Below are 10,633 nucleotides of genomic sequence, written 5' to 3'. Positions count from 1 at the left end.
CCACAATTTGTTACGTTACAGCCTTATTCTAAAATGGATTTAATGATCCCCCCCCCCCCCCCTCTTTAATCTACACACAATACCGCATAATGACAAAGTGAAAACAGGTTTAGACAAACAGAAATACCTTATTTACAGTTGAAGTCAGTAGTTTACATACACCTTAGCCAAATGCATTTAAACTCAGTTTTTCACAATTCCTGACATTTAATCCTAGTAAAAATTCCCTAATTGACATCATTTGACCCAATTGGAGGTGTACCTGTGGATGTATTACAAGGTCTACCATCAAACTAGGTGCCTCTTTGCTTGACATCATGGGAAAATCAAAAGAAATCAGCTTAGACCTCAGAAGAGAAAAAAATTGTAGACCTCCAAGTCTGGTTCAGCCTGAAGCTACCACATTCATCTGTACAAACAATAGTACGCAAGTATAAACACCATGGGACCACACAGCCGTCATATCGCTCAGGAAGGAGACACGTTCTGTCTCCTAGAGATGAATGTACTTTGATTTGCACATTTCGCACCAATCTCAGAACAGCAACAAAGGACCTTGTGAAGATGCTGGAGGAAACGGGTGCAAAATAATCTATATCCACAGTAAAATGAGTCCTATATCGGCAGAACCTGAAAGGCTGCTCACCAAGGAAGAAGCCACTGCTCCAGAACTGCCATAAAAAAGCCAGACTACGGTTTGCAACTGCACATGGGGACAAAGATCGTACTTTTTGGAGAAATGTCCTCTGGTTTGATGAAACAAAAATAGAACTGTTTGGCCATAATGACCATCTTTATGTTTGGAGGAGAAAGGGGGACGCTTGCAAGCCGAAAAACACCATCCCAACCGTGAAGCACGGGGGTGGCAGCATCATGTTGTGGGGGTGCTTTGCTGCAGGAGGGACTGGTGCACTTCACAAAATAGATGGCGTCATGAGGCTGGAAAATTATGTGAATATATTGAAGCAACATCTCATGAAATCAGTCAGGAAGTTAAAGCTTGGTCGCAAATGGGTCTTCCAAATGGACAATGTCCCCAAGCATACTTCCAAAGTTGTGGCAAAACGGCTTAAGGACAACAAAATCAAGGTATTGGAGTGGCAATCAAAGCCTTGACCTCAATCCCATACAAAATTTCTGGGCAGAACTGAAAGCGTGTGCGAGCAAAGAGGCCTACAAACCTGACTCAGTTACACCAGCTCTGTCAGGAGGAATGGGACAAAATCCATCCAACTTATTGTGGGAAGCTTGATGAAGGCTACCCGAAACGTTTGACCCAAGTTCAACAATTTAAAAGCAATGCTACCAAATACTAATTGAGTGTATAAACTTCTGACCCACTGGGAATGTGACGAAAGAAATAAAAGCTGAAATAAATAATTCTCTCTACTATTATTCTGACATTTCACATTCTTAAAATAAAGTGGTGATCCTAACTGACCTAAGACAGGGATTTTTTATGAGGATTAAATGTCAGGAATTGTGAAACTGAGTTGAAATGTATTTGGCTAAGGTGTATGTAAACTTCTGACTTCAACTGTATACTAACAGCCCTATGAAACCCTTTTTAAAGACAAGATAACACAATACAAAATAAACCAGGGCAATTTATATGCAAATGGTATTATGGCAGCCATATTGGATTTTGGACACCATATTGAATTTGAGGCTAAATCCATGGAGGCCCCAAAGATAATCTTTGGTGGCTTGACTTAATTACAAGACTAGGAGCTAAAGATACAAAATCCTTCAAGCAACCTCGCACCCCAAAAAATCTAATTTCCGATATCTGAGACCACTTGTTTTGAGCAGATTACAATAGCCCAAACATTTAAAAAAAAACAAAAAAAAACATAACTGTCTTTTTGTCAGGCAGGACCATACAGCACTGAATGAGAGCACATATGACTTGGAAAGTCTTAATCAGCTATCAAAAAGTAAAGCTTACATTCATCATACATATTCATAGTTGACATTTCCATCTATTGTATCTCTGTGTTTTACAGGTCTATATTTCTTAGATGCATTAAGATATCCTAATGTTGTTTATGTAGGTAGAACTACTATCTAAAAAATGTGGGGGGCTTGCCACTAGCCTATTATATTCATTATGATCTAAAAGGCTAAACTGATCCTAGATCAGCACTCAGAGGCTTGGTGGATACGGGCCCTGACCTAATACCATTCAGACAGTAGTTCAGTGGGCTCACCTCAGTGCTGCTCAGCTGGTTCCTCTGTGGGTTCAGGAGGAGGTGTTCCCCAGACCCTCCTCACACCCCTCCTTCACCAGCAGCACCTCTGGACCCTCATCCTCCTGGAAGAGACAGGTGATAGACATACACTCACACACACACAGAGCTAAAACACACTTTCAACATGGAGTGCCTACCCATCTCCACTACATTTGAGTCCTATACTGTAGTTACAGAATGACTTCATTGTTGTTAAACCCATCATGGTGGACATAAATATGATGTGGGTAAATATGAGTCAGCTATGATAAGTCAAAATTAGACAAACCTTAAACTATTTATGTTTACAGTAGGTGTGTGTGTGTGTGTGTGTGTGTGTGTGTGTGTGTGTGTGTGTGGGTATATTGGTTATAAAGCGCTGTTGGATGTATGCAGAATAGGGTGAGATCAGATGTGATGTATACCAAAGAGTCTCAATGAAAGTCTTAGAATGAAAATTCCCATTTTGTCTTTATTAAACATAAGTGTTAAATACACAATATTAAAACTACAAATACACGTCTCTCTGCGTGCCTGGCAGACATCTCAGCTTAATGTCGGCGCAGCACCTCAAGCTCAACAAGGAGCTGCTCTTCCTCCAAGGGAAGGCCTGCCCGCTCCAAGACCTCTCCATCACGGTTGACAACACCACATTGTCCTCCTAGAGTGCAAAGAACCTTGGTGTGACCATGGACAACACCCTGCCATTCTCTGCAAAGCAGCGACTCGCTCCTGCAGGTTCATGCTCTACAACATCCGTAGAGTACGACCCTTCCTCATACGGCGCAGGTCCTAATCCAGGCTCTTGTCATCTCCCGTCATGACTACTGCAACTCTATTGGCTGGGCTCCCTGCTTGTACCATCAAACCCCTGCAACTTATCCAGAACACTGTAGCCCGCCTGTGTTCAACCTTCCCAAGTTCTCCAATGTCACCCCGCTCCTCCAGTGGCATCCAGTCGAAACTCGCGTCCACTAAGACTAGGGTGCTTGCCTACGGAGCAGCAAGGGGAACTGCTCAAACCCTACATCCCAACCTGACCACTGTTCTGCCACGTCTTGTCTCTAGGCCGTCCCACACCTACGAGGGATCAGCTCCCGCTCAGCCCAATCAAAGCTCATTTCTGTCCTGGCACCCCAATGAAAGAACCAGCTTCCCCCTGAAGCTAGGACACCAGAGTCCCTGCCCATCTTCTGAACATTTCTGAAACCCAATCTCTTCAAAGAGTATCTTAAATGAATCCCATCTTAAATGAAGTGTTAAACACATCAAAATATATTTTATATTTGACATTCTTCAAAGTAGCCACCCTTTGCCTTGATGAGAGCTCTGCACACTCTTGGCATTCTCTCAACCAGCTTCATGAGGTAGTCACCTGGAATGCATTTCAATTAACAGGTGTGCCTTCTTCTTAAAAGTTAATTTGTGGAATTTTCTTTATGCGTTTAAGCCAATCAGTTGTTGTGACAAGGTAGGGGAGGGTATATTTGGTAAAGAAAACAAGTCCATATTATGGCAAGAACAGCTCAAATAAGCAAAGAAAAATGACAGTCCATTGTTACTTGAAAGACGAAGGTCAGTCAATCTGGAAAATTTCAATAACTAGTGCTTGATGGTTTTCGCAAAAACCATCAAGCACTATGATGAAACTGGCTCTCATGAGGACTGCCACAGTAAAGGAAGACCCAGATTTACCTCTGCTGCAGAGGATTAGTTCATTAGAGTTAACTGCACCTCAGATTGCAGCCCAAATAAATGCTTCAGAGTTCAAGTAACAGATACATCTCAACATCAACTGTTCAGAGGACTGCATGAATCAGGCCTTCATGGTCGAATTGCTGCAAAGAAACCACTACGAAAGGACACCAATAAGAAGAAGAAACACGAGCAATGGACATTAGACCGGTGTAAATCTGTCCTTTGGTCTGAGTCCACATTTTTGATTTTTCTTTCCAACTGCCGTGTCTTTGTGAGACGCAGAGTAGGTGAACGGATGAAATCCGCATGTGGTTCCCACCGTGAAGCATGGAGGAGGAGGTGTGATGGTGCTTTGCTGGTGGCACTGTCAATGATTTATTTAGAATTCAAGGCACACTTAATCAGCATGGCTACCACAGCATTCTGCAGCGATATGCCATCCCATCTGGTTTGGGCTTGGTGGGACTATCATTTATTTTTCAACAGGACAATGACCCAAAACACACTTCAAGGCTGTGTAAGGGCTATTTGACCAAGAATGAGAGATGAGTGCTGTGTCATTCGTCCAGCCTGAAGAGGCACCAGAGGATCCACGCTGGAGTGAAATCCTATGATATGATAGTCCCGCCAAGCCTCCACAATCACCCAACCTCAACCCAATTGAGATGGTTTAGGATGAGTTGGACTGCAGAGTGAAGGAAAAGCAGCCAACAAGTGCTCAGCATATGTCGGAACTCCTTCAAGACTGTTGGAAAAGCATTCCTCATGAAGCTGGTTGAGAGAATGCCAAGAGTGTGCAAAGCTGTCAAGGCAAAGGGTGGCTACTTTGAAGAATCTCAAATATATTTTGATTTGTTTAACACTTTTTTTGGTTACTACATGATTCCATGTGTTATTTCATAGTTTTGATGTCTTCACTATTATTCTACAATGTAGAGAATAGTAAAAATAAATAAAAAACCTTGAATGAGTAGGTGTGTCCAAACTTTTGACTGGCACTGTATATGTTTATATATGCCACATATGACACAATGGCTGAATGCAATATTCTACCCAGGAATATTCATCACTGAAATGTGTTACTTTTGTTATTACAAAGGCATCTGTGGACCTTTTTGCCCTGACAATGAAATAAAAATTAATCTTTGACTTTAATGTAGGGTTTCAGGTATAGAGTGGAATGGTTTTTCAGCTGGTGTATACTGAGGTAGCTCCTCTCTGAAAACCTCTTCCCGCAGTGCGTACACGCAAACAGCCTTTCTCCCGTGTGGACCTTCAGGTGCATCTTCAGCTGGTGCTGGTGGGAAAACCTATTTTCACACTGGGGGGCAGCTGAAGGATTTCACTCCTGTGTGGATCCTCTGGTGCCTCTTCAGGCTGGACGAATGAGAGAAGTGCATATGACACTGGGTACAGCTGAAGGGTTTCACCCCTGTGTGGACCCTCTGGTGGATCTTTAGGTTGCCAGCCTGGGCAAAGCGCATGTGACACTGGGTACAGCTGAAGGGTTTCACCCCGGTGTGGACCCTCTGGTGGATCTCCACCTTCTGGAGGCAGCTGAAGCCTTTGTTACAGAACATGCAGAGGAAAGGTTTCTCTTTACTATTACCTGATGTTCCTCCCCCTCCCTGAGCCTGGGCCCTTTGGTCCTTTGAATTCAATAGCTGATTGAAAAGGACACGGCTGTGGGAATTCGAAGACCCCATTGATGTGGACACAGGGTTGCGATCCCTGAACGCGTGTAAAGGGGAGTGGGTGGCGACATTTGGATTCGTCTCTAAGCTTTCCTTATCTAAGAAATCTCTGCCTTGTGAGTGTCCTCCTAAGTGAGTCTGGTCTGCATTCCATGTCAGAGGAACATCTCCATCCACTTCATCTACGACTATAACCTCTCCTTTCTTATCTAGGCACCCTTCAGAGTATACACTACTACTGTACCGGTTCCAGTCCCCTCTAGACAGATCCGTCTGTGTCTCTAAAGACAAGAGCATGTTGCCAGGGTCCATCTCTGTAGTGTAAGAACAAGACGGATCATCACCACCAGTGTCTAAGGTGTCACCATCACCATCTCCACGGGAATGAACCTGGCTCTGGTGAAATACCGGAAAGTACTCTGAGCCGGGAGCAGGAGGACAGCCCAGTGGCCCCAGCCTCTCTGAGTCAGATCCTGTATGTAAGAGCCTGTGTGTTAAAGTCTCCTTGTCTGTCTCTGACTTGAAGACGGCGTTCGGCATTCCACTGACCTCCGTGATGCTGCGTTGGGTCCTAGGCGGTGCTGGGGTGGAGTCCTCCGTAGCTATAGGGGACACTCCAACCGCTCCAGTCTGGATGTTTCTGCTGTGCCGTGGATCCTCCTGTCCTTCAGCCTTCTCCAGCTTGACTCTAGGACCTGCAGTCTCTGCATCTGCAGGCTGACAAGAAGAGAGGAGGTTATTACCGGCACATGAGTTTAATTGGATAACAATGTTGCAGGGAAGTCTCACAAGCCTCCCTATGGCAGATAAATTAGGATGTACATGTAAGCAAGTGAATAGCTGATGGAAGCCTTTCTGAAATAAACGGGCCACATTTGATTTACAAATAACTGGAATCTTTTTATGCAACACTATTACACTAACCTCTATCACGATAACGTCCTTGGTTGAGGTTCCACTCCCCTCATCAACAGTGATTGATTGGTCATCTCTCCATCTATTGCGCCCCGCTGGCTTAACAAAGCTGCTGTGGCCTCCAGTGAGATGTCCTTCACCCGAGAGAGTGATTGGAGGAAAAGAGGTGTTTAGGTTTGCTACTGTCAATGCTCAACACTATATTGTACACCATTGACGTTGTCTAGAATTGGCAAGGATGTAAGGTAACACTTTGTATAACTTCTTGATATACTATTTATAGATTTATGTTCCATGCGTCATATTGTTTTCAATTAGTAAATAACAGAATGTAGTAAATCAAGAAAGTCGTTAGAATATGATAGTGTCTTTGTGCAAGATGGGGAATTATCCAAAAATTGACCAAGACACAATATTGGTTAACACATCGTAAGTCACAAATGCGCAGAGGGGAAGGGGGCGACAAGCCCCGCAGCTAGGCCCTCTGAAAAATGTACCTCTAGCCATTCCTCTGTATCGGTCGAGTATCTTGACACTACTGGGACGACTGCCGGGGACGCGCTCTCGCATTGTCCTCTCTGCGCGCTCCCGTGACACCTTCAGTTCCAGAAGCTGTAGTTTCCTCCGCAATGCCGTGTTTTCTTTCTGGCTTTGAGACATTTCCAATCGAAACACTGCATAGTCGTCGTCTACGAGTTTACAGATCTCTGCCACGGCTGCATTCGCTAGCACCTCCATGATGGAAGTTATTTGAGTGTGAAAAACCATACAGTTAGCCATTGTTAGCTAACGTTAGCAGCTAGATAACATCTATCAGCCAAGTCCTGTCTCCAACACGAACTAAACACTACCTGGGAAAAGTATGTGATGCTGTGCCGCTAAATTAGTCATATTTGGAGTTACATGGTTTAAATAAAGGTCGAAATAACAACAAAAACGCTAACGTGGAAAATGTTTATGGTCACTGTTCACTTCCGTTTAAACTGAAGAGAAGTGATCATATTGGTTGGCGTCATAGCTCAAAGGGTGTGGTTAAATGAGAAAGTTACACGCGCTGTTCTTTGATTTACTGTGCTGCATATAGATGGTAGCTCATGCAGTCACGAAAGCTGCGCGTTTCCAAGGGGCAAAAGTCAGCCTGTTGTTGTGATTCTGGAGCTGTTGGTTAACCAACAACTGCAACAATGTATTTGAGATACGACAAGTGCACATTGTACAAATGTATTTATGTTTTCAATAAACATTGGAGACAAAATATACCTTACATGTTGTCAACAATCTAAGCCAAACCTATCTGTTTTGCTCCGTTATTGTGCATGTGTCGGTTTTGTTGCTAAACAACCAATCCATCTATTACTTACACATCAAATCTCCTAAGATCACTATCTTTCAAGATGAGAGCAGACTTGTTTAAAAAGAACAGTGTGTTAGCAATAATATAGTAGAAAATAATGACTTTATTCCATCTACACCTCAGTAAGGTAAATATTAAACTGTCCTTGTTCTAGCCTAGGTTTATTGTCTCTCTAAAAACAGGTATTTATACAAGCCTGTTTCAAATGACAATTTAACAAAGGGTCAATAAGGGGTATGTGGTTAATTACCCTCTTAACCCAAGACACTTCACACGATAACCATAATATGTCAGATAAAGAATGGTTCCCAGTTATCCCATGTGTACATCTCAAGCCACACTGCTACGATTTCTCCCCATTGTGGACACTCCTATGTCTGATAAAGCTACTCAGGAAGGAGAAGCTCTTGTAACATAGTTTGCACTTGAAGGGCCTCTCCTTGGTGTGAACGGTCTGGTGCTTCTTCATATAGTTCTCATCAGTGAAGCGCTTCCCACGCATGTGGCAGGCTTTCGGCTTATCGGTGTCCGTCCTAATACTCGCCCTCCCATGTTGTGACCAAATGACACCAGAGGTGGTAGAAGCAGGATCCACCACCCTCAGGTGGTTAGTCATTGAGCTCCCTCCTTGACCTCTAGCCATTGTTTGGGTGTTATTGGGAGTGTGTGATGTGTTATAGGCTAGGTATCTCTTGTGGTGAACGCCCATCCTGACCCTGTCTGTATTGGTTGGGTAACTCTGAGGTAGCTGAGGAAGGCTAGAACCAGGTCCAGGCCCAGTCTTTGTATGAACCCATTCACCAGGCATTAGATGAGATCCTGAAGGAGAAGACAGACTTCCTGTTAAGTCTCCCACCACTCTCTGTGAATCCTGAAGCCCAGAGTGACCTGCTCTGTTTATTATGGATACTGTGGTGTTAATATCATAGTATCAGGAGGGACTATCAGCTTCCTCCCTCCACTGACCGTGAAGAGAAGGGTCTGGGCTGCAGACTGGATCCCTGATTGGAGCCTCTGGGTATATCTATTTGAATTCAATCCCTTTTTGACAGCACCCTTTTTGATTGAAATGAAACCTTCCATACATATTTGCCCAATGTAGAAGTGCTCAGAAAGTGACTTTTTGGACCTGAATGCCAAAACATTCTCAAGAGGTTTGGAACCAGTTCAGGGAACAGAACCGAAAACCGGAAAAGAACGAAACAGAACCGGGAACAAAAGTGATCTCTAGTGTTCCGGAACAGAACAGTGATCTAGGGTTCTGATTCGTCTGAGCTCAGTCCCTGCAATGATACATAAATAACCATGTCAGTCAGCACAGAGTCAATTTTGTATTAAACTTTTACAGACACCATCACACCAACCATCACCATGTCATCTACTCTGCCTCATCATACTCATTATTTCCTCAGTTCACCTCATCCAGTTCCCCACTACATCCAAAACCAACAGAATTAACTGCAAACAAACTACCATTACATGTCACTATACTCTATACATGGGCCGTGTGCATTTTTACTGGTGTATCCTGAGTTTGATCTTCTCTGAGAACCTCTTCCAACAGTGGGTACAGGCAACGGCCTCTCCCGTGTGGATTTTCATGTGTATATTTAGAACCTCTTCTCACACCGGGGTCAGCTGTAGGGTTTCTGTCCTGTGTGGACCTTCTGGTGCCTCTTCAGACTGGACGAGTGGGAGAAACTGTCCAGGCACAAGTGGCAACCGAATGGTTTTTCCATCGTGTGCATCCTCTGGTGGATCTCTACCTGTTTGGGGAAACTGAAGGCTTTCCCACAGAACGAACATAGGAATCATTTATCTTTGGCGCTGCCACCTTTACTGATTCTTTCTCTACTACTGTCATTTACCAATGGGCTTGTGTAGCCATTTAGTGTTGATGAACTGGCATTTGTCTGAGGTCTGGTTTAACATAAGGAGAGTGTGAAGAGGACGAAGGCCAGGGAGTGTCTGTGTTGTCGCAGGGTCCATGTTCCAATTGATAGAATCTATAGAAGGCGGGCTGGCCATGGTCTCTACCAGTCTGTTGTCATGGAGACTAAGTTTGGATGTTTTGTGTTTGACTGTCTGTTTCTGATTGTGGTTAACAGTGTTGTACCCCAGCCCAGAGTTGAGGATGCTGTCCCATCCACTGACCTCCAGTTCTGGTCTGTTCGGTGATGCCGTCCCCTGGGCCCTTGGCTGCACTCGTCTGAGTCTGGAAATCCAAGATGGCCACCCATGTGGCAAGAATCGTGCAAGCAAACAGGCGGGCCACAAATAACAGCGCAGTACAACAGTGGTGTGCAGAACGACATCTCACAACGCATAACTCGTCGATCCTTGTCACAGAGTGGCTATTGCAGCACCGGGTTCCACTCCTATCAGTTAAAAACAAGATGATGCTCCAGTGGGCACACCATCACCAACACTGGAGGAGGGAAAAACATTGCCTGGTCTGACTAATCCCGGTTCCTGTTGCTTCATGCTGATGGCAGAGTCAGGATTTGGTACAAGCAGTATGAGTCCATGGACCCATCCTTCCTGGTGTCAACGGTACAGGCTGGTAGCGGTGGTGTAATGCCGGCCAGTCTGCAACAGCTGCGCGATGCTATTGCGTCAGCATGGACCAACTTCCACGTGGAACGTTTCCAACTTGTAGAATCCTCGCTCCATAGAATTCAGGCTATTCTGGAGGCAAAAGGGGGTCCGTCCCGGTACTAGATGGGTGTACCTAATTGACT

General features: G+C 44.4%; 1 protein-coding gene across 1 annotated transcript; it reads right to left on the bottom strand.

Annotated features, from left to right (window-relative positions):
* Positions 1–4,358: 4,358 nt before the first annotated feature.
* LOC123744270 (zinc finger protein 213-like) lies at positions 4,359–7,685 on the bottom strand. The gene is made up of 3 exons (XM_045723195.1): positions 7,036–7,685; positions 6,548–6,672; positions 4,359–6,340 (listed from the first exon to the last, which is right to left on the bottom strand). The coding sequence occupies exons 1-3, from the start codon at positions 7,316–7,318 to the stop codon at positions 5,246–5,248; spliced, it is 1,503 nt and encodes a 500-aa protein (XP_045579151.1). The 5' UTR covers positions 7,319–7,685; the 3' UTR covers positions 4,359–5,245.
* Positions 7,686–10,633: the final 2,948 nt, after the last annotated feature.

This window comes from Salmo salar, chromosome ssa08 (assembly GCF_905237065.1).
Source record: "Salmo salar chromosome ssa08, Ssal_v3.1, whole genome shotgun sequence".
Classification (NCBI taxonomy): Eukaryota; Metazoa; Chordata; class Actinopteri; order Salmoniformes; family Salmonidae; genus Salmo; species Salmo salar.
Note: the sequence above shows the minus strand (reverse complement) of the source record. Positions and strands in the feature narration are given on the sequence as shown.

Bases quoted from the DNA above. Each gene is read 5' to 3' on its own strand.
- LOC123744270 (XM_045723195.1), bottom strand. From the start codon at position 7,318: ATGGCTAACTGTATGGTTTTTCACACTCAAATAACTTCCATCATGGAG. The intron at 6,673-7,035 runs GTACATTTTTCA...TCTCGGGTGAAG, and splicing joins ATACAGAGGAATGGCTAGAG to GACATCTCACTGGAGGCCAC. The intron at 6,341-6,547 runs GTTAGTGTAATA...TCTTCTTGTCAG, and splicing joins AGGACGTTATCGTGATAGAG to CCTGCAGATGCAGAGACTGC.